The sequence below is a fragment of the Argentina anserina genome, chromosome 5, assembly GCF_933775445.1.
Source record: "Argentina anserina chromosome 5, drPotAnse1.1, whole genome shotgun sequence".
In the NCBI taxonomy this organism is placed as follows: Eukaryota; Viridiplantae; Streptophyta; class Magnoliopsida; order Rosales; family Rosaceae; genus Argentina; species Argentina anserina.
The window spans coordinates 5,930,882-5,955,305 of record NC_065876.1 but is presented as its reverse complement, the minus strand read 5'-3'; the positions used below and the strand labels follow the sequence as shown (position 1 = coordinate 5,955,305).

Below are 24,424 nucleotides of genomic sequence, written 5' to 3'. Positions count from 1 at the left end.
CCAGAAAGGAAAGTAGGAAACTACCACCACTTTGTATAGTAGTGAATGAGCTAATGAAGCCATGAAGGGTAGAGAGGATCATAGTTTGGAGGCTTTGGGCATTTTGACTATGTACTGAGGTCATGAAGTTTCATCCAATGGAAGCATGAGTGATCTCATCCACATTCTACTAGATTTTTGTTTGTGTAATGGGCATATAGAACATTGAGATAACATGACTAAACCAGAGTCTCTTTGGTTATGTTGTTGTAACCGCCTCGTTATCACCATTCACATAACAAAACAGTTGTTATTTACTTAGATTTATGAAATACATTTAACTCTATATAAAGAATTTAAAAAATAATACGAGTTTTTATGATATACACGAAAATATTGAAACATGTCTCTAATACGCTACCGAACTGTCTTTATCTCATAAGAAAAAAGGTGCATCCGCCAAATGAACACACCGATTTGAAAGCCTTTGAACACATCTCTCACCAGGCCACTAAACTATCTGTAATGAGACTAATGTATAAGACTATGAGTTACGGCCAACAATTTCATATCCTTAAAAAAATAAAAGAAGACAAATACAACAACAAACACCAAAACAGTGATTTTTTTTTTCTGTCATCAAGTAATTTTTGCTCTTATAGTCCTTTGCTTTGCTTGTTACTTCAACCAATTCTGTCACCGGCCACCCGAAAACCCAAACCGGCGCAACCTGACCCGGTTTGTGTCACCTTCAGCTTCTTCTCCTTCTGTTCAATGTTCTGAGCTGATCCAGCTTTAGGCCGAGTGTGGATGGCAAGCTGATTTCATAGTAAAAAACCAGGTAAAGATTTGCTTTTGTGATCTCATCTCTCGTTCTATGGTTCACATCTGCTCGAATCAATTCCAAAACATGATGTCTTTTCATTGTGCATGGCCATCTTGAGCTTTACCTTTGGTCGATTGGTTGTGAAAACTTTATATAATGAGCTCAAGATAGCTGCTTTTGGTTAAGCATTGCATCTGGGCAGGTCTATTCCCTGTCGGGTGTATAAGAATGTAACACAAGGAATAGGAATCTAGTTCTGGAATATTATGTGAGTTGGAACCAGGGTTGTGGTTTGACTTTCTTGTTTCTGGTTGTTAGTATTTATGCACCAATAGGAAACTAGTGGATGTTTGATCTCACAAATATATATCTGATATTGTGCATCGAAATGAAAGCTTCTTCTTTTTTCCTTTTTTTGCAGCTTGCCTGTTTTTGAGTTTTTTTTTTCATCATCTTGAGACTGGGAACTTCGTATCGATCAGGCCGAATTGATCAAAGGGGTTTTCGATTTTGGTTCAATTTGGGTTAAGCTGAGCTTTAAGAGTACTTGACTTACAGTAGGGGGCACCTAGCACTAAGCTGGTAGGAGGTTCATGATCTAAGGATATTGTTTGTTCTTTATGTGGCCACTTAGATGGATCTTTAAAGTGAGGAGAGAGTGAAACAGTTGTTAATATATCTGGGATGCATTTATGGCAGAAATAGCTAGATGGAACCTAAATCGGCTTCCAAACTTAAGCTTCCTAGCATGGATTTTACTCACATAAACAGGCATTGAAAACAAGTCTTCTGGTTTTAGTTACAGGTCTTCTCTTGTTTGGTGTCTATTTTGGATTCAAGTATGGGAGAGAGCATAGTGTATCTAAAGGGTCATATTATACCGTGGTTGTGGATTGTGGGAGTACGGGAACCCGAGTGAATGTGTATGAGTGGCTGGTAGAAAAAAGTAGTAGGGAATTGCCAATTTTATTATATACTTATCCCGACAAATCAACTGAGGGTATGCTTTTGAAAAGTTGTATGTATCACTGTCTGCAAACTGAGCCTGGTTTGGATAAATTTGTTGGTAACTTGTCAGGAATAATAGCGTCTTTGGAACCGTTAATTACATGGGCAGAACATACGGTTCCAGTTGAAAGACATGGAGACACCCCTATTTATGTTCTAGCTACTGCTGGATTACGGAGATTGCCTGTGGAAGATGCTAGACGGGTCTTGGATGATGTGGACACTGTTGTAAAGCAACACTTTTTTTCATAAAAAGAGTTGGATAAGGATGTTGAGTGGCAAAGAAGAAGCTTATTATGGTTGGGTGGCTCTAAACTATAAAATGGGCAGCTTTAGGAATCATTCAAGGTTGCCGACTGTGGGACTTCTTGACTTGGGAGGTTCGTCATTACAGGTTGTTGTGGAAATTGAAGATGTAAGAGAAGACACACATTTGCTGAGATCTAAGTTTGGTTTCGTTGAACATGATATTTTGGCATATTCATTACCAGCATTTGGATTGAATGAAGCATTTGACAGGACGGTTGTATTGCTCAGCAACACAGGACAATTCAGAGAAAGTAAAGTGGGTAAATTGGAGATCAGACATCCTTGTCTTAGTTCAGATATTGTGCAAAATTATACCTGCAGTGGTTGCTTTGAGCCCAATGCTGGCGGTCAGGAAAATATGACTGGTAAAGTGCAGGAATCTAAATCATCTTTTGTGTATCTGGTTGGAGAACAAAACTGGGAGCAATGTAGAAGACTCGCAAGGGCTGCTGCTACGATTTCAAGCACACCGGACACAGAGAGGTGCTCTGATATGGGTAAGTATATTTATTCACCCACTGAGGTGTTGAAGAAGTTTATTTTTTCTCTTATATGTTTTGAATCATCTTCATGCTTATGCAATTTAATTGGACAAGTTTATATTGTCCCAACAACAAAAAAAGCGCAGAATTACTATGATTTTGACTTACCCTGAGAGGGTAAATATTTTCTCATCGTTACGACCTTTTTGATTCCTACATGCTCATGAATTATGAATTGATTAACAGCATGACATTTGGATGTATAAATGACATCAGAAAAATTCGCTCTAGCTATTAGTCACACCAATAATTGCAAAATGCATCAAAGACTGAAAGACAAGTCTCAGTTGTTATATGCATTGCTGAACCTCTATGTGCAATACTTAGCATGCATTATATGGTGTTTGTTGGACATTTTTCTCTTATCTTATTAAAGCATGTTAGGGGATTCACATTACTCTTTTAATGTTAACAGGCAGTGATATAATAAACTTGACTGCTGTTGCTCATCCAACAGCCCACTTTCATGCCTCATCTGGTTTCTTTGCTGTTTATGACAATTAAATTTGAGCTCAAGAGCCACCTTGACAAAGATTTGGGAGAACGGCCAGCAGTTATGCTCTAGATCATGGACCAACCTATCACAAAACGGATATAATGCTTGGCAATATTGTTTTCAAGTGCCTTATATGGCATCACTCATTGAAGATGCTCTGTGTCTTGGTGACAAAGAGATCATTTTTGGTCCTGGGGATGTTAGTTGGACATTAGGAGCTGCATTGGTAGAGGGAGAATATTTATGGCCAAGTACAACTCAATCTCAAAGTAGCATTTTAAACTTATGCATGAAGGTTGTATCCTCTCCAATATTTGTACTGGCTGCACTTCTGTGTCTTCTATCCATTGTCTACTGTATTAAAGTGAAGCTGGGTTGCGGCAAGAGCTTCTTTGTGAGGAAGAGGACAGAAAATGATGGATTAGCTGGTATGCATTGCCTGAAGTTGGTGCACCATCATTTTAAAGAGGTCGCCTAGCTTCAGTGTAATTATGTACACAATACAGCACCTTTTTGTTCAACATAGATTTCTCTATGAGATGAGATTCTCAAAACTTGGCAGTTGTGATATTGACTTGGAACAAAGGACGTTAACTAAAGATTGTTTTTCCATTTCATAGTGTAGCAAAACTTTGCCTCAAAAACCTAGTTATAAGACAAGTAAACATCAGATAATTTGTTGATTGTGGTAGTTGCGTTGTAGAACATTTGGTGGAGGTCAAAATATACAATATTTAGATTCACAGTATACATGGAAATGTACTATGATAATCGACAATTGGTTATTTACAAGTCCCAGTCATCCTACTTAAATAAAATGTTAAATTGACTGGTAATCGATCTAAGATTTACTGTGACACTCTTTGGATCGACGATACTCAACTCTCTTATGAGAAATCTAGCTCGTTTGGCTTAAACAACTTTTTGGGCATTTTGGCACTGCTAGTTCCTTCACGATCAAGCCGTGTTGCCACCTTCTTAAGTCCTCTTTTGGTGGTTGCAGCAAACTTAGAAGCCAAGATTGCCGGCCGGAGTGGAATGTGCACCTGCTCCGCCATACTACGCAGCGATGAGTTCTTACTATGACTTCCACCTTCATCGTCGTCGTCGTCATCCGCACCACTAGTTGATTCATTGTTATAGTCAGGGTCTTGGTCCAAAACATGTGTGTAATAGAACTCTTCTCTTATCAAATCCAACGCCAGCTTTCTCTTCTTGTACCGTCGCCACGCAACTTGTATATAACAAGCTCCCCATGTCCTCCACTGGTGGGAGTAGTACCTGAATGCGTGCTGCAGTTTTTTACTGTGAAGGAGCTTAAATTGACTCGCAACATACTTGAGGTCTTCAGCCTGGAGTGCAAATGCCTCGACTTCAGTTCAGGACTTCACAGTTCGAGTTGAAAGTGGAAGGTTTAGACTGGATGAAGGCACTAAGGCCCATGTCAGCAGCTCTTCACCACAGAAGTCACCGGCTCTTAAGGTGATAGAGTTGAAGACCTCCCACCGTCAGTTGTGGAGCTTTCGAGTTGCCCTCTTACAATGAAAAGCATCTCACTCACTGGATCACCCTCTCGAAATATGTACGTGTGTCTGGTACATATTTAAGGATGACTTCAGGCGTTCGCATATGGCGTCCAAGAGCTGATCATCCATTTGCGCGAAGAAGGGAACCTAAAATTTGAAGTTAACCACCCATTAATCTTATATGAATAAGTAAATGATGCCAACTTATTCGACTGATTGAGCTGTATTGTGCATTTAAGCTGGGAAGTGCATACATATATGACACTGACATAAACACACACATTCCTATTACCAGACTGATGCATCAAATATCAATTCAACCTATGAGCGAGTGACATTGCCATGATTTAAAAGAAGCTAACTAGTTCCTGTAAATAATATAAATAAGAAGCAAGACACAACAAAGACTTACTCGGCGAACATGGGCAAGGCACAGATGTCTTTGAAATTGACGTCGTATATCCAAAGGCAAGGCCTTTAAGATTTCTTTTTCATCAACACCTGACGCACGCGTTCTTGCAACTCTGGAGGGAGTTGACGGTGCCTCATCCACTCCTCTGTGTCTCTTCTTTTGACCCTCCACTCTTCAAGTGTAACGACCCCAAAATTTAAAACATAAAAACTCAAAATCTCAAAATCGTTAAACACCAAACAATCTCGATGAAATCGAAATCATTTAAAATGCCACAGCGGATCATCTCTGAGTTTAAAATACAACTCAGTCAAACCGATTATTACAAACCAAATTATAATTCAACATTATAACAAATGGAAATGTATAATCCTCACAACAACCTCACAAGATAGTCACACAAAATTCTCACACAAGCTGGAGATAAATAACTTCAAGTCCTCTGAGCGGTCCGTCAATTCCCGCTAATCCACACCTGCGGAGTTATCCACTACACTATCGAATTGGTGCACCGGGATTGTAAACACAAACCCGGTAAGCTTTACAGCTCGTATGAGTAAAATGAAAATATAACTCGCATATTAATATATATACGAAAATCCATAAATCAACCAAATATAAATGCACTCATGAGTCAATGGACGGCCCATCTGGTTGTTCCAAAGAAATATGAAAAGAAGCGCTCATGAGAAATTAAGTAACCCTTCTGGTTACCCAAATGCATTTATAATACGGGTACCAAGAACGCTGGTACACATCTGTTACCCCTCTCGTAATACACCGCCGATATTGGATAGCCACCCGCTACCCAACATCCAAAACAATCTGAGTACCCATGAGCAGATAACCACCCGTTACCTCACATGCAGTACTAAGGCAGACAGACTAGAGCTCTAACTGTATCGTAACTTTCGCCCGGCCAAAGGCTAGGTTCCGACTTGCCAAACACGTACAATAATCTCACATCATATTGTACCAATCACGTCCGAAGACAAATCAACATTTTAACAATCTCAATGTTAAATCACGTACAATAATATCACATCATATTGTACCAAAAATCATGTCCGAAGACAAATCACCATTTTAACAATCTCAATGTTAAAATCACGTACAATAATCTCACATCATATTGTACAAATCAAAATCACATGCTCGATATTTAAATCTCGTCATCGAAATGACATAAATCACGATAAAATCATAATAGTATATTATATAGCAAACTATATATATATATGTACATATTTACCATTTATACAATATATATATAATCCATTATATCATATACATGTCATATTTCATAAACACGTCCGAAGACAAAACTCGTCCGAAGACAAAACATTTTAACAAACTCATGTTAAAACCACGTACAATAATCACACCTCATATTGTACAAAAATCAAATCACATGCTCAACATTTAATTCTCGTCATTCGAAATGACCAATTCCAATGAATTCATAACAGTATATAATATAGCAAACTATATATATATGTATTTATTACCATTTATACAATATATACGTAATCCACTATATTGTATACGTGTCGTAGTTCAATATTAAAAACTCTTGCAAAAATCTTGGAATCACCGCAAGGGTAGATTCGTAAATAAGTGAGATTTTACTCACCTTATCGAGTCGAGCGTAATCCCACAATTTCCTAAGATAATTCATTTTCTCGCTTTATAGATCACCTTGAAAAGATAAGAAAAGAATTTAGAAACGTTTCGTAAACCTTTAAATGCCGAAACAGTAATAATCGGTTAATGTTCATCAATTTTCGGTTTTACGAATTTACTGTTCACAGTTACTATTCACTGTCACTATTCACTGTCATGTTCATGTATTGCTGTACAAATACACAAAATAATACGTATTTTCTGTGCGTATACATACTATTTACGTATTTCTGTACGTATACATACTATTTTTGTACGTATACATAATGTTTACGTATTTCTGTACGTATACATACGGTTTCTGTGTGTATACATAATGTTTACGTATTTCTGTACGTATACATATTGTTTAAATGTAAATACAATCTCAGTAAATAAAATTTACTAATTACCTTTTTACAAATACTGAAAGTAATTTATATTTACATTTACCGTATGTAAAATTTAATTTACATTTACCGTACGTAAATAAAATTTACATTTACATTTACCGTACGTAAGTAAATTACCAAAATACCCTTCTCGGAATCACTGTTCACGCCGCCGCAAGTGGCGGCGCGTGGGGTGCACGCGCCACCTCCGGCAGGCCGCGCGTGGGGCACACGCGCCGAGCCCAAAACCGGCGCGTAGCACGCCACTGCCGCGCCCAAAACCTCCCTCTTCCTTCTCACGGCCTCACGCCGCCCCTAACCTCCCCCATGACACCACACGCGCCGCCTAAGGCGGCGGTGCTCCATTCTCCTCCACACCTCCGATTCTCCTCCGAAATCCTTCCAAATAAATTCCTAAATCCTCCCAATCACTCCCAAACATCATACAATCACACACAACAATTAATTTCATCAAACCTCACCTAAATCAAACGGTGGAGCTTCGATCGAGTCGATTCCTCGAGGAGTTGTCGTTGCGTCGCCTCCTTCGATCGTAGGTGTTGCAGAGGTTGAGGAATGATGGAGGCGCACCTGCTCTGCGCCCTAGCTTTGTCGGAGAAGGGCTTGAACGACGGCGATTCGTAGCAGAGGGCGGGGTGAGTCGACGCGATGAACGGCGATGAGGGAGGGCACGATCTTCTGAGGGTCTGACGAGGAGGGCAGTGCGAAGCTTTTGGGAGCGGAGGTGCGTGACACGGACCACGGGTCGGCGAGATCGTCGGTGAAAATTCTGAGGAAAGGAAGAAAATCGGGGAGAGGGCGAGAGAGAAGAGAGAGAAGGTGATGGAGGCGCGGGGTAAGAGAGAGAAGAGGGTTTCCGAAAATGGAAACCCTACTTCTGATTAGTTTCCTTTTATACCTATTTTCTAAATCGGAAACTAACTTCTATCGTTAATAAATTTTACGTACGACGTCCGATTCGAACGCGTAACATACTCACGAACTCGTATCGACGAGCTCTACAACTTTCATGAAGGAAGTTTTCGCAAACGGGCGACGGAATAAAAGTCGATAATTTCGTTCGGAAACGTAACGTTTTTTTTCGAATTAAACGTTCCGAAAACGTATCCGTTACTCGTTTCGTAACGTCGTAACCAATCACATTCATTCTATTTAAATTTCACAATTTCATAGAATTCCAATCACTCAAAAATTGTTTGTAAATTTAGGGTTATTACATCAAGTACGTCTAGCCGTTGTAGATTGCAGAAATGTCTCAAGGGAACAGAAGATAAAATAAGAAACTAATTAAACAATATTCCTAAATCCTAATTAGCTTGGACGCATTTTTTGCCTCAAGCTATATGTAACAACCTGTGTTGCCAGAAAGTTATCAAACATCCAATAAGATAATGCAACCAACTGGAAGTGTATAACATACATGATATGAGTCCCATACTTCCATTAAGAACAATGCAACTGTTACCTGCATCTGAGTCATGAGATGTGAAAACAGGACAAGGCCAGTCGTAGCGATGGCAATACAAAACAAGCACTCATTAACGTACGTACGTACGTACTGTTGTCAATATCTTGTCCATATGCACTGCATATGAAGAAATGATTTAATACATGAATTAGCACATGCAGCTTGCATTTATGTAAATAATATGTACTGTTTTCAAATTTAACAAAATGACATACCATAGATTTCTCATACCCCACCAAAGGCAATAGAAATACTTATTAATGAAGGGTGCAGAAGCGATTCATTTTTGAATGCCTCTGCAAACATTCCAAACACAAAAAATTTATCCTCATTTTTATAGCATCACAGTCCTCAATCACCTTTGTGTTCTTCAACCAAGCCTCGCGCGCGTGCAGGATTATATGTTTTACAATCGAGAAACAAAATATGAATTACAAGATGGAGAGTGCGTCTCATTCTGTTCACCGGCGCATTTCTGTCTCCAACACTCGTACTGCCGCTTAATATATGGACAACGTACACATACCACGAAGATCCAACAATCTGCACTGACAATTTATAGCAACAGTTAACTATGTATCATTCAGTTCGAGCTATTCGTCGAATTAGGGACACAGAGAGAAATGCATGCAAATCTGTACGTTACATGTACAGTTAGGGTAAATAGAACAAGATTGTACGCTGCGCCCGACCAAGCGGTCTTGGCTACGACACCAGTGTTCTTCGCAATGCGTCAGTTTAGAGGAAAGAGCTGAATGAATCGTGGGATGTATTGAATGAGAACCATCAAAGAAAGCGCGCGTATGGTTGGTATAAGCAGCAAGCAGCTGTGGTGTTTCTCGTCGCTGGTATCACAAACCAGATCACAATCTGCATTAACATAAACAAATTAATACTAACAATCAATTAATGCATACATTAATGAGTCTCTTCAAATATACAAGGACATGCATGCAGTGACCTGAGGGATTGGTAGAGAGGCGGCTAGGTCAATGGGGGAAGTCCTTTCGGAGGTAGCGGCTGGCAATGGCCCAGGGGTCGGTAACAAGCTGGCCTCGGCAGAAAACCCTAGAGCCAGGCTTAATGAAGGCAATACTAAACTTGATTAATATATCGAAAATGTAGAACAAATCGGTGATGGTGCGGACGGAGGTTACGTAGATGCTGATTTTTCACGTCGACATCCATGCAGGCTCTTTTGCCGATGACGGGCATGAAGAAGAAAAGCGGGTCCAGGAAGAGGCCGATGATGCAGATAATGAAGAAGATGTGGCACCGCCGAGATTTGACGGAATCTGGCCGAGGCGGTAGCGTAGGAGTGAAAGCTATGCACCATGTTCTGGGCATCGATCAATGTCCAAATCACAGAGCGTGAGAGAGAGGGAGAGAGAGGGAGAGAGAGGGAGATTTGTTGCATCGTTGAAGGGCTACGGCTTTCAAAAAAACCAAGACCTCTGGTTGTATATGCGGAAAAAACGCGTGAATGCCTATATAAAGGTCCTTTATTATTCGGTTTGGGGTTTAATGAAAGAACAATTTTCTGATCCTTAGGGTTTCTAGCTGAGAGCACCACGGCACTTCTTTTCTTTCTTCACTTCTCTGATCTGTTTTTGGGGTTTATGGCCGGATATACTACTATAGTAGCGGTTCTTTTACTGGATCCTATAGTTAATAGTTGTTAAAACGAGGACCTCTCATCCTCAACTCTATGAGAGCAGAATATACAACAAACACATTACCATGTCCAGGACTCCAGGAGGTCCCAAATTGTTGTTGTTTAATTACAACAGAAAGGCGCGATCATCTATCTGCTGGTATGGCGTCCTCATCGCTCTCACATTTGCTTGCCAGCTAGGGATATACGTATGCTCTTGATTGAATGACTGCATTGAACGTAGAGACTCGATCATTATTATATTAGTCCTCAATCAATCTGGCTAGGAAACTCACTTCTATGGCGAATTAAATTTAAATATATTCGTCTAGCTAATTAACAGTTTACCTGGCACAGTGCTAAACCGAAATGTATGTCAACCCATATGCATCAGGTGAGCAACGCAAGAATGCATGCAAGACTATAAGCCCGATGATCCAACTTGAAATTTAAATAAGCGAACTTTAACAAGTCTGAGTTCCCCAAAATCAGCCTAGCATTCCTTTCTACACCCAACGAAGGGAATATGTTTAAAGGGAAGAAGCATGAACAAACTTCATACAAGCGGCAATATCTAGCTCAACTCAGGCTGCTTTCCCTTTTAGATATATATACCATCATTGCAAAGCAAGAATATATCCTGTTCAATTTGATTACGCATCTATTTCTTCGAACCAAACCTGTAAGCAGCACATAATGTAGTGTATCTGGCAAGGAAAAGATATGACTGCCAAACACGGGGATAGGAGAAACAGAAACAAATGGAATTAGCATCGCAGACTACTTCCAGTAGTGTAAACATTCAGAATCCATCAGGAAGAACAACACAAAATCCCATATTGGAACCTAGTTCAACGTTAATTTTCACTCTCTATCTCCTGTTCAAAACCTCATCCTAAAGATTTTTGAATAACATTGATGAAGCACAAGTGCACAACTACTCCAACTTGGAAAGGATAATGCTCATGACCCTGCGAATTACATGTGTTGGTCTGCCCTTTAAAACCTTCTTCACAGCCTCGGCATCAGGGACAAACCCCTTTGTCACCATGACCTTTAGAAACTCTTTTCCCTCTTCCTCACCTTTCTGGTCCTCCTGGGTAAAACTCTCAAATACTGCAGTGTAGGCAGCAGCATTTGGAAGCATCTGCTTATCCACCATCTCAATCAAATACTTCTTGGCATCTCCAAGGAAGTTGGCATCAACAGCAAGTCCCTTGATTAAAACACTGTAGACGTAGGAGTTAGGTGCAAGTCCAGCTGCTAACATGTCCAGGTAGGTCTGAAGAGCATCCTTGTTCTTGTTACATTTGATGTAACCTTCAATAACAGTTGTGTAGACTATGACCATGGGATTGATACGAGTCTCAGCTGTCGATTGAAAGAGATCCATTGCCTCGCTGACATTGCCATCTTCAACCATGGCACAGAATATTTTCGAAGCATGTTTCCCAAAACCTTCATCTGAAAACTTGCTTAAAATTTTTTGAATATGTTTGTCAGTGGTTTTCTTTTGGAGATTGTCGAACGCCTGAAATGCCTTCATTAGCTTAGTGAAACGGTGTTCACGACCTTCAACACAAGGTAAAACCTCTTTGAGCTTTACTTGCTCAAAAAACTCCTCACCATTTTCCAATGACTCCAGGCAAGCAATGCCTTTAAACAAAGCCAAGCTGGTCATCAAACAGGGCTTCATACCCTTGTCCAACATTTCCAGGTAATACTTCTTGGCATGCCCAGTGAAATTATCATCAAGAGAAAGTTTCGCAATGAGTACATTGTAGGTGCAGGAGCTGGTGGTGATTCCATAAGCTAACATGTGCTCATACACCCTCAGAGCATCACTGGTGGTCTTGCTAAAAAGAATGCAGATGGTAAAAACAGCCTCGTCTGGAAGTATGGCTGTCTCAAACAAAGGCTTAAAGAGCTCCTTGGCTTCCTCAATAAGCCCTTTTCCTACCAAAGCATCATAAAAGTTAAATGCAGTTGCGCTCAGTGAGTCATAGTCCTCTGCCATCTGCCTGAATCTCCTTTGCTCGTTCTCATCTTCAAAATCTCTGATGACATCCTCAAACACCTTCATCACATGTTCCTTAAGCATATCCATCTCTGACTTCAACTGTGGAGGATTAGCCATCTTCTCGGACTCCTTCTGGAACACCAGCTTAAACCCCTTTGCTTTCACATTCTCCACAAACTCTCTGCGCTCCTCCTCAGCGTTAGCCCTGTTCTCACGGCGGCCAATGCCATTCAACACAGCCTCATAAGTCTCCTCACTGGGCTGCATTCCCCTGTCCAACATCTCCACAAAGTACCTTTTAGCATAGCCAACAAAATCAAGGTTCTTCTCAAGGTCAGCAGCAGCAAGTGCCTTGATGATAACAGCATATGTGTAGGCATTCGGTTGCACTTGCACTCCTGAAACCAACATGTGATTGAACACTTTGAGAGCATCCTTAGTCCTGTCCCCGGCGGCATTGATATAGTACTCGATGACAGCAGTGTCAGTGACAACCCTGGGCACCTCATTGGTGTCCTGAACCTTGGCCCCAATCTCCAAAGCCACATTCAAATAGCCTTCCCTCAACAAACCCTCCACCATCTTGATTGTATTTCTGATCAGAGCTTCCTCGGTAAACATCAAATCCAGCACCTCTCGCAAGTCCTCCGGCTGCTGCTCCACGTCATCGACTGCCGAATCGGTCGCCATTGTTTCAATTCCACACTCCACTCTAGTCATAGCAAATTGATAACAGAAATCAAACACAGAAACTTTAAAACTCGAGGACTTAGTCTAGTAACAAAAAATCCCCAAATCAGTGTAGTTAGGGTTTCATATCTGCTCAAATCGAACAAAAACTACTCAACGAGCTAATTTATCACGATCGAGACCAACAAAGCTTGTGCTAGGGTTTACCAAAGGACATGATAATCATCACAATTGTTCGATTCAGTTTTCTCGTAGCAGAAATTGAAATCAAAGTACACAGTAATATCACAAGCTCATGAAGAACCGTATAAAACTTACAGAAAATCAAAGAATCCTCCAAATCAGTGAAGCGAAGCTAAAAGTTTGATTTCTACTTGAATTTTGAAGCGAACAGCAGTAATAAGTAAGCTACTGTGTGTGAATATAGAGCGATAATGCGAGTAGAAGAAGGCGAAGAAGAAAGGTTACCTTTCGGAGACGAACGGCGGCGAGAGCTCTCGGCGTTGGTTGAAGGTGAAGAGCGCTAGTGAGGAGAGAAGAGTGTAGAAGCTTTGGTTTCTGCGAGAAATGAATATAAAAGAGAAAATATTTTAAATAGTTTTTATTATTTGATTTTGTGGTCAGAGACTCGAAGACTCGCGCCCTATTGGTTCTTTTACCGTTAACTAACGGAGTTCATAACTCGGCCAAAAATAAAACTTAAGCTCTAAATTACTTCGTTTACTTGTGCAAAAGTGAATAATTGATTGGTACTCGAAGTGAAATTGCTAGCACTGAGCTTTATACGTAATTTTTCAGTCACTTGCGAGTTTGTTATTAGGTACAGAAGAGTACTGAGTCACCACTTTTGACTCTTTTTACTATTTAAATTTATTGTGACAAAAAAGTCTCTAGTGTTGCTTATGTTACAAATTAACAAGAGAATACATTGCCGTCACAATCACTATTTCGCAATCGCTAATACCACAAGTGATGAAAAAAGTGTAATTTACATCATCACACGAGTCATACTTGTTGTATTTCAATGCACATACCAAGTTGGACGGATGATAAAAGGGACACATTGGGTAAAATTGAATAGAGTAGAGCTTGTATATAACTTGAAAAAAAAAACTCATTGGTAAGTAATCGACAATCAAATTTTATTTTATTTTGTTCTGTTATTTTTACGTATTGTCATACATCAAGTTTTTTTTTTAAGAAGAAAATAAAATTATTTAACTAGCCAAAAAGCACATACATCATAAATTGTTCCGCACCTAGATTAAAAAAAAGTAGTAACAAAGCCACTAGTACAAATCCAATCCTACGATCACTAGATAATTTTTTTTTTTACCCAAATCATCAAAAACAGCCACTCTGCTACTACTATTTGTTTGTTCAATGTTCTACCTGGGGTATACAGTAGCAGGATTAAGCCAGTGAAGACTTGAAATGTCAGGACCATCATACACGAGCTTCAACACATCAATATGCAAGTAATCAAGCTGGAAGTAGAAGACCAAATGCAGTTATTCTACATTATCGTCTGCAAGATAGCAAGGATTGTACTGATCGGGCAACAATCTTACACAATGGTAGCATGAAAAAAACCTGATAGTAATTCCAATACATAGCATGTCTCAACGTCTCTGATTCTGCCATGAGTTGTCAATTAAATTGCCAAGTTGTTTATCCACGAACAAACTGTATACCTTCCAATAGTATTGGGAAATGCCAGAGGAGCTTCACCTCTCTCTTGGCCCCAAGAATGACTAATAGCTTGAGGTGATGGACATGTAATAGTCCCAATAACCAACAAAAGTTATGAAGCCAAGTAGAAGAATCTACATAACTACATCTCACTTGCACAAGACATGAGCTAGTGAGTAAAAATTACAGTGTTGCTCAAGTCATATTAGTAAGTATATTTTCTCATTGATCAGTCTCTAAATTTGGCCAGTAGTGTTGCTTCTGTAAAATATTCTGTCCTGACAGTCTCCACGGAGCAAAACCTCACCTTCAAGAGATAAATACTAAAATGAATTCGAAAGTACACAAAAAAGATCACGACATAGGAGACTAAAGCCGCACATGCAAAGTTCAGGTTCTACATTAAGTTTGCACAAGTGATACAATTCAGTATATATTAGGAAAATGGAGGAGGAGACAATTAGAACGTTTTCTGATCATATCAGCAGATAAAAAGCATGAATACCGAAGTACCACCTTAATAGCTGGGTGCATATGAAGGACACATAATGTATTTGTCTATGTGATAGGGGTTCATCACATTTTTCTATAGAGACCTAATGCAATAGCTTAGTTGACATGCCAAGTTCAGAGAAAGCATAAATAATGTAAATTTAGGATGATGACAATCCGAGTTAAGTGTGTAAAATTGAGTGGTAGCATGCTACAAATATGGAATGCATCCTCAGACAGACATGATCAGGTAAAATTCAGATGAAAAGGATCACAGATAAGCTCTACCATATATAGGTCCTCTGTTCCTCATATGCATCGCCAAACGCGATATCTACTGAAGGTATAATATTGATAGTTGTTCAAGAGCAGAATGCAGTAATCCATCTAATATATATTTCAACCCAGATAGCAGTAATTTTTTATCTAGGAAGGTAATACTTACCAATGAAGCATATGATTTCAACAATGGCTTTGCAAGCTGCCAAATTGGCTTGAATATAAATGGAGCATCCACAAACAGGACTTGGCCCAATCGCTTTGGGTAATAATAGTAGAATACATCAAACTGCAATAGATCAAGAATCAACTCTGAAAAGGCATCACAAATCTCATAAACAGCAATATTTTGATAGGGAAGATAAAATGTACCAAAAGAAAAGGAAAGAACTCGTTTATAAGTGGTCTTGTAAACCTACCAGAAATGTTATAAACTTCAAATCAGAATTCGCTGTACCAAAGCCTCGGAGATCAAAGATACCAAGTATTTCTTCTCTCCCTTCAGGAATGGCACTTAATGCCTTCTCAATCAAAAATACGCAGAGCTTCTCATTCTCAAGAGAATCATGCACCTGTGGCACATTATACAGTTCCACTTTATAATCAAACTATGATCTAGCCATAGCAAATTGGAGACAGTTTCCATAGGAGAAATAAACAGCCTGATGTTGACCAAGAGGTAGTTGATATTCAAGAACAACAGTCATTAATTCATAATCATATTATCAAATACATACTCCACTTTGGGTAATTACTAATTACAAATCAGGAATATGATATGGACATTGACAGGGCCAAGAATCAAACTTACACCAGGAAAATCCTTAGCAGCATCCACTATGAGAACTGGTCTACCATTAACATCCAGAAAGTCGTGCACATAAGCTTTTCCAGTTTTAGCAATGCTCTTCACTGAATCTTCAGACAACTTAGACACTCCAAATTCTTGACGCCATTTCTACTACAGGTTAAGATAACTACTGAAAACCTGTGATGCACGGATACGTGGGAAAAACTGAATGCCCGTATCGTACCCGTATCGGATACGGGTACGGGATGGATACGCTACATTTACGTATCCTTGGCTGTAAATACGCACCTAAAATATGTACTATATAGTCAACCCATCAGATACGGTCAAAATACGTATTTATTACTACTACTACTTCTAAACTTGTAGTATAAATAGTATAAGCTGGAGCAAGATCTATTGTGAAAAGAAGGGCCACCTCCACCTGCAGACTCCATCATACACGACTTCGAAGCTGCAGGAGGGGTGTGTTTGTGAGTATAGCTTTATTATTGTGTCGGTCTTAATGTGCGTGTGCTTCTGCTGCAACAAACAACTTTGCTCAGACTTTCATGGAGGACTTCAAATTTAAAACAGCCACGTCCAGCAGCTCAGTTACAGCAAATTAAAAACTAAACCAAAACGAATTAGTATAATCTTTCCTTAAAGCAAGTCACAAGCTTCTCTTTGAAGGAAGAGATGTTGGTCTCTTTCTGTTATCTTCCTCAACAAGCACACACCAGACAAGTCGAAGTATAAACAAATTAGGACATTAATCCCATAGTGATTATTTTCACGGTAAATGTATGGAGAATCATAGCTTCCATTTCTATTTTCAGTGCATCAAGATGAAGTAATTTTAATATTTGTTTCACTGCATGTCACTCTCTTGTTGATATAGTTTATTAAGTTTGAGAAATAACACTTCCATAAACTAAATTTCTTGTAAAACGGTGTCTATGAACATACATTTAGCCTCCTCACTCTCCTCACAATAACTATAGTACTAAACTAGTAAAACTATTAATTATAATTAGGTGGAGAGTCTAATAGCTCATTCCATTATTGTATCTTCTTTTTTGCTTGAACTTATTAAGTATTTAATTCATAAACTTATGTTTATTATAAAATTAATGGAATTTAGGTGTTCTAATTGCTTGTTTGATTAAATTTTAGATTATATATATATATTATATATATTAAATATTATTTTACAAAACGTATCCAAAACACTACATTTTCGAAAAGAACGTATCCCGTGTCATGCCGTATCCGTATCCCGTACCCGTACTCATGCATCATAGCTGAAAACCCAACTCATAACACCTTAGCCTCTTTCGTATTCCAGGATACAATCTTACACAAAAGAAAGTTTAAATGTACAGTACTTAAGTGAAAGTCAGACATTATCACCCACAAATATAAGTTGCTCAAAGCAACAGGCAATGCAGCTGGCAAAAATATTCCTAAAACCCATAATAAATCACATAACACATTCCCTTCGTCAACAACTTCACATCCTAATCTTAACCATTGATAAGGTGTATTCTTGCTGAATATAAAAGAACCAAAACCTTATCACACAGACACACACCTTACATTATCATACATTATACATTTATACTACTAAGTGACGACTAAAACAGAGAGTGAAGGATACAATTGCTTTGTGCAACTTCTCAACTGATTCTTGCACAGAAAACTTCCGGTCCTTGAGAAACCATAGAATCAAGTCCTCATCATCTCTTCCATTTTTGCCAACTGGAAGACTCCGATAGTCTTTCTCAAGCTTCTCCTTCACCTCTAAAACTAGCTGAAATATTCAAACCCCACATCAAACGCATTTAAAATACAATGTAATCCACACATTTGCAAAAGACTTTTCTTCTCCATTTACTCCCTTTTACTTGCTTCGAAACACCAAAAATTGAAGCAGAGTGACAAAAGTTGTAATCTTTACGAGTCTACATGAATTACGAACTAAAACCCAAAACTTGAACACTCAGATATACGGGAAAAAAAAAACAGACGTATCGATCATCTTCACTGAATTTTTCAGAGAGTGGTAGTGGTAGTGGGGTACCTACCTTGCGTGATTCTTTGGTGTCTAAGTTGGAGCTTCGAACCGATAAGCTACGATGTCGGGATGAAGATGTAATTTGATTGGAGACAATTGAAGAAAGAGGAATCATGTGACGAAATGGGTTACAGAGGCGGAGCTCCATTTCTGGGTTAGTGGTGTGAACTAGAAGAAGAACCCATTTTCTGCGGAGAACGATGAGTATTGGAGCGGCTTCCCACGTGCACATGTCTTTAGAACAGTGGTTAGCTCAATGGCTCAAAACTTGTGAGTTTTAATTGCTGTGAAAATATTAAATGCACTGTAATAACCGATTTCTCGGATTTAAAATTGTATGAATTCTTATAATTATTAAGCTTGAAAGATTTATTAAATCGCATTTTTCGTTTCACGGCGATGTTAAGTCGGAAACGGAACCGTCTTTTAGAAATTTAAATTGGAAAAACGTTACGTTTCCGTGACGCGGAGTCGACTTTTACTCCGTCTTTAGAGCTCGTCGATACGATTTCGTGGACACGTCAAGCGTTCTAATCGGACGTCGTATGTGAAAGTTATTAGCGACGGAAGTTAGTTTCCGATTTTAGAAAAAATATAAAATGAACTTTTAGGGAATTAGGGTTTCCAAAAACAGAAACCGTTTCCCCCTTCTCTCTCTCCTTCCCCGCAGCCCTCCCCCTCTCTCTCCCCGACCCTCTATCTCTCTCCATCGCCTCCAACGATGTCCACGGCTCCGGCCTCCGTGGCCCTCACTGCCTGCCTCAAAAACTTCGCACGGTCCACCGCAGCGACCCTCGAGCTCGACACACCTCCCCTCGCCGTCGTGAAGCTCGCGCGATAACTTGCGATTCCGCCGCCGTCCAAACTACGCCTCCGGCGACGCAAGCACTCGGCGATCATCCCTCTCCACCGCTCCTCACCCTCCGAAACCTTCTATGACTGATTTGGGACTCGATTTGAGCCGTAGCACATCCTCCCCGAAAAATCGACCCCGCCGGCATCTCAAGCTTCTCCGGCGACTCCCGACCGTTCTAGGGCTCCACATAGGTATGGAAATGCATTAAATTGAATGAGATGAGTGATTGTGTGAAGTTTGGGAAGATTTGTGGAGGAATTGTGGAGAATCAGAGGAGGAAGAGTGAGTACCGCCACCTTAGACGGTGCGTGAGAGAGGGTGAGATGGGCTAGAGACGACCTTAGGCCGTGGAAGGGTGGAGGGGAAGAAAATGAAGGATTTTGAGCGGCAGTGGGTGAGCTACACGTCGGTTTTGGAAGTGGCGCGTGAACTCCACGCGCTGCCACTATGGGCGGCGTGTGAGCGACACGCGCAGTTGCCGGAGGTGGCGCGTGAACAGTATTTTTCAAACATTAATTTTTTATAAAAAAATGATTTCTGTACGTTAAATGTAAAAAGTAATTCTGTATAGTAATTGTAAAGTAATTTACATACAGTAACTGTAAAAGTAATTTACGTACAGTAAATGTAAAAAGTAATTTATGTGCAGTAAATGTAAAAAGTAATTTACGTACAGTAAATGTAAAAAGTAATTTTGTACAGTAAATATAAAAGTAATTCTGTACACTAAATGTAAAAATAATTTACGTACAGTAAATGTAAAAGTAATTTATGTACAGTAAATGTAAAAGTAATTTACGTATAATAATTTCTGAAAGATAAATAAGTGATTATTATTTACTAGAATATTAATACGTAAACAGTACGTATATGAAAAACAATACGTATATGAACAATAATTATGTAAACATCGTAAATTGGTTATCAGTAACAGTAGAACTTTTTCGACATTTGAGGTTTTACGTAACGTTTCTAATCACTTCTTATCTACATAGGTGATCGACTAAACAAGTTAATGATTTGCTTTAAGTATTGTGGAAATTACGCTCAGGAAAATAAGGTGAGTAAAATCTCACAGTGACGAATCTACCATTAGTGGTGATTCATAATTACGCTTATTTTAAAAGATTGAACTATGATATGTATATGATATAGTGGGTTGTGTATGTGTATAATTGGTAAAATCGATACATATATATGGGTTGCTATATTATATAGTCATATTTTCGTTCTCAAATGAGTTTATTTATAGGATTGATATTTATTTTATTTGAACATGAGTCACTTGGTTTTTGTTCAATAACTCATGTTTGTACGTGGTTTTAACTTGAGTTATGTTAAAACGTTTTCTGTTTTTGGACCTGTCTTCGAACGTGTTGGCATGTCGGGACCTAGCCTTGGCCGGGCGACAATTACGATTCAAATAGAGCTCTAGTCTGTCTGCCGGTGTACTGCATGAGGGGTAACAGATGGGTTACCGGCTTATGAGTACCCATATTTTTGGATATTTGGTGACATATGGGTTGTCCAATGTGTGGCGGCATACTGCATGAGGGACAACGGATGAGTACCTGGGTCTCATGAGTACTCGTATTATAAATGTATTTGGGTAAACATATGAGTTGCCCAATTTCTCATGAGCACTTATATTTTCAGATATTATTGGACATCCAGATGGGTCGTCTTGTGACTCATGAGTACATTTATAATTAAGTGTTTTCAGTATTTTTCTCTTGTATCCTATTTGTGTTATACTGTTGTTTTACTTATACGAGCTGCAAAGCTTACCAGGTTTGTGTTTACAATCCCGGTGCACCTATTCGATGATGTATGGGATAGTTCTGCAGGTGTGGATTAACAGAATTGGGGGACTACTCTGAAAATTTCGAAGTTTCTTTATTTTATTTTGTAGTGAGGATTGAGAGGATTTTACATTTCCAATTGATATAATGCTTGAATTATAAATTGGTTTTGTAATAATCAATTCGACTGAGATGTATTATGATCTCAGTATTGATACGCTGTGACTATAAGATGATTTCGATTTATTGAGATTGTTTTAGAGTTTTTTTCATGACTTCGATTTTTGAGTTAACATTTGAAAATTCGGGATTGTGACATGCACTCTTACTAACGTTAACATCGATGTCTACTGAGAATATGATTTGTGTGAAGGTTCCATAAAATCGGCGAAAAACTTGTCCGATACTTCAATAAATTTTGTAACTATTCCTTGGTTTGGGTGAAAACATTTGTATATACGCTCATCATCAAATTCTAAGAAGGCCTTAGAATAGTAAGTGAGCCGCTTGTTATCTAGTTTAACAAATTCAAAGAAAGTCGCGTAATATCGACTAAAAGCTTGTTCCTTGATTCAACAAAATCAAAGATATCGGTTCAAAGAAAATGGATAATTGTGTTGAATTTATACTTAATTCAAGAAACTCTAGTCTTAATTCAAGAAACTCTAGTCTGACTCTTGTTTTTTGCTGTCTTGTTTCCTATAAATACCTCCTCAATCCTTCGCTCATTTTCATAAAGCCTTTGCTCAATTACCCTTTTGTTTCTCTCTCTCTTCATTGCAGTTTAATGCAGAGGTGCAAACACAACTCCGGTCTCAAACACCTAGGGATCTTGGAGAGCACTATTGTAGCATTACTAGCACAAAATTTGTACCCGATAAAAAATGGATGGCATGGGAAGATTCTGAAGATGGCCATGGCCGCAAGCATGTCAAGAGTTGCTGGGGTGCTTGAAGGAGAAGTTAGACTCTCCTTTCCGAGTTAGGGTAAAATTTCTTGGCTTTATATCTAATTTCATTTTTTTCTGTCAATTTTTGAAGTATATGGAATTGTTATTTACACACCTATAATCTTTATTCACACACCCTTTCAAATGTTTCATGCTTTTAAAATTGGGTGTGTGAATAGAAAAAATTGTGTGTTAGTAACAATATCCAAATAAGAAAGATATATGGGGAGTGTCAATAAAGTAAAAAAGTGTGTTAATAGTACCACCATATTCCATGGAAAGAAATTACTGCATTCTATTTTGATTATTAATGGATAATTGTGTTGAATTTATACTGCATGCCAAACTCTAATTTTACCCAGAGTTTAAAATAGGAATCTTAGATTCATCTTCAAGTAAATTTGTACAAACGGATTCATCATATCAATGTAAGATTTACATTTAGAACAGAAGTAAAAGGCTAAATAAACATCTTTTCTTCTTCCAGAAGACTAAATAAATTAACATCTTAAGATGACATTAAGACTGGATTTCTGATAATCTCTTCAGGAACAACCTGAAGTTTATGTCCCTCTCTACCATGCTAACCCGGACATACTTCGGGCTAAACCCAAATTTACTTCCTCCGCGAGTCAAAACATTGTGCCCTCTGAAGAAGCTTTCACAGTCCTCCACAGCATCGTCCTCACATTTAAGCCACGCGAAAGCTGCAGAGAATAACGTAAGTAATCAGCTCATAATTAATGTCCCTTTTTTGTTTTGGTAATTAAAGTCATGATAGTAATGGTGAATTTCAATTACCAGGTTGAGGCTGGGTCTCCTGTTGAAGGGAATTGCAGTACCCCGGGGCAAACTCAGGCAGACTGAACATGCTGTCATTGCTCACCGCCGCTCGAAGCTGCCGCCACCTCTCAGCCAAGAGGTGGTAGCTAACTTCAAAGAAGGATGCCCCTGAATCCGAGCTGCCAACTTTTTCAGTGGTGCTAGTTATCACTTCCAAGATCTTGGCAGCTCGGAGCTGTGAATCCCTCGAAACGCCGATGGTGTTGAGCTCTATGAAGTTCACCATTTTCTTGGCAACTTCTTCGTCTTTCACTAGAGCCCACCTAGAACATCCATGCAGAAGAAAACGGATCAGTAAAGCAGAACGAAATGAAAAAGAAGAAGATGATAGTAGGATCGGTGCTTACCCAACGCGCGTCCCAGCATGGCCGGTGGCTTTGGTGACGGTGAACAAAGACATATCGTGATCAACCGGTGAGGTAATGGGTGTATACTGAGGCCAGTAGTAGGCCAAATCATGCACCAACATACCCCCAGTTCGGTTCACCGTGGAGGACCTGATAAATCCGTCAGGGTTATTCGGAGAGGTGATTAACTCAATGTAAGGGCCTTCCTTGTTGAGGCTTTTTGCGTCTCCTGCCCATTTGTACAAGCCGGACTTGAGGTAGGAACTCATCGCCGGATAAGACTGCATGCAGAGACATTATCAAGAACAGAACACAACTTCAGTATAATGGCAAGGATTTTGTAACAAACAAACCAACATGCAGATTCAAACACATGCAATTTGTGAAGCTCACCGAGTAGTATGGGGCTGTAGATACAACACTCATGGGCTCAGATCCATCTTTCGGAGAAAGAGCGAAAAGCGCAGCCATAATGAGCTGCGATGAACCTGTCCCAACCACAATGTGACGACCTTCAGTGACCGCATTGCCGACGGCTTTGTGTAACCTGATGACCTGCTTGGCTAACTCGGGCTCCAAAAACCAGCAGAGGTTTTTGACGTCCGAGAAATAGCTCATGGACTGCCACCCAGGAATCACAACCGTGGTTCTCTTGCCCATCATCATCCAGTACTTTTCGTACATGGTCGGGTCACCTCTGCATTCAGTCAAGCATGAAAAGTTAAACAAACAGGCGATTAGTATCACATTGTGGAAAAAGATTACACACAACTGAAAAACAGAGTATGGAATTGCATGTACTCACTGGTTGAGATTGATGACTCTATCTATGTCATCTTCACCAGATGAAGACGAAACAGAGAGCAGAGTTCTCTGGGGTGCAGGATCCTCGTCGTTAGAGATCACCGATGGACTCATCTGCTCCTGGTTCTCCGTATTGACATATATCCTCAGAACCAAACTGAGGTTGAGGGCAAGGGAAATGACGAGCAAGTTTGTCAATGTCATAATGCTCAAGAAGGAGGCCATTTTCGTAAAGCAAATGAGGAAGGAATTGTACTACAAAGAAGGCGAACGCAGATGATTGAAAACAGAGCACTGAAAGCAGAAATCTTTGAGTGAATGGTGAGGAACAGAGGAACCCAGGGCGTGTTTTATAGCGAAACCTAGGCGATGAAAACAATATGCAGTGCCAAATGGGTGGTAAACAATGAACGATAACGCTTGCAGAAGCAGGTCTTCATGACCAAACCGATCGTCGGGATTCACAATGAACGAACAGCCTCTCTAGT

The 24,424-nt window shown here is 39.4% G+C and overlaps 3 protein-coding genes and 2 pseudogenes across 3 annotated transcripts; 1 reads left to right on the top strand and 4 right to left on the bottom strand.

The window, feature by feature from the left end:
• Window positions 1–1,441: 1,441 nt before the first annotated feature.
• On the top strand, window positions 1,442–3,585 carry LOC126794864 (probable apyrase 7; annotated as a pseudogene).
• A 453-nt stretch (window positions 3,586–4,038) lies between these two features.
• LOC126794208 (probable cyclic nucleotide-gated ion channel 16) lies at window positions 4,039–9,977 on the bottom strand (annotated as a pseudogene).
• A 1,255-nt stretch (window positions 9,978–11,232) lies between these two features.
• LOC126795378 (putative pentatricopeptide repeat-containing protein At3g16710, mitochondrial) lies at window positions 11,233–13,558 on the bottom strand. Its single transcript, XM_050522224.1, has 2 exons — window positions 13,474–13,558; window positions 11,233–13,027 (listed from the first exon to the last, which is right to left on the bottom strand). Exon 2 carries the CDS (start codon window positions 13,003–13,005, stop codon window positions 11,233–11,235), a length of 1,773 nt encoding a protein of 590 aa, XP_050378181.1. The 5' UTR covers window positions 13,006–13,027; window positions 13,474–13,558.
• Window positions 13,559–14,625: 1,067 nt separating this feature from the next.
• On the bottom strand, window positions 14,626–18,530 carry LOC126794862 (phosphatidylinositol transfer protein CSR1). The gene is made up of 6 exons (XM_050521655.1): window positions 18,346–18,530; window positions 17,919–18,071; window positions 16,280–16,426; window positions 15,888–16,040; window positions 15,635–15,757; window positions 14,626–15,004 (listed from the first exon to the last, which is right to left on the bottom strand). Exons 1-6 carry the CDS (start codon window positions 18,481–18,483, stop codon window positions 14,927–14,929), a joined length of 792 nt encoding a protein of 263 aa, XP_050377612.1. The 5' UTR covers window positions 18,484–18,530; the 3' UTR covers window positions 14,626–14,926.
• Window positions 18,531–22,461: 3,931 nt separating this feature from the next.
• LOC126795121 (tryptophan aminotransferase-related protein 2-like) lies at window positions 22,462–24,173 on the bottom strand. Its single transcript, XM_050521942.1, has 5 exons — window positions 23,938–24,173; window positions 23,526–23,829; window positions 23,133–23,413; window positions 22,744–23,048; window positions 22,462–22,649 (listed from the first exon to the last, which is right to left on the bottom strand). Exons 1-5 carry the CDS (start codon window positions 24,159–24,161, stop codon window positions 22,462–22,464), a joined length of 1,302 nt encoding a protein of 433 aa, XP_050377899.1. The 5' UTR covers window positions 24,162–24,173.
• Between the last annotated feature and the right edge of the window lie 251 nt (window positions 24,174–24,424).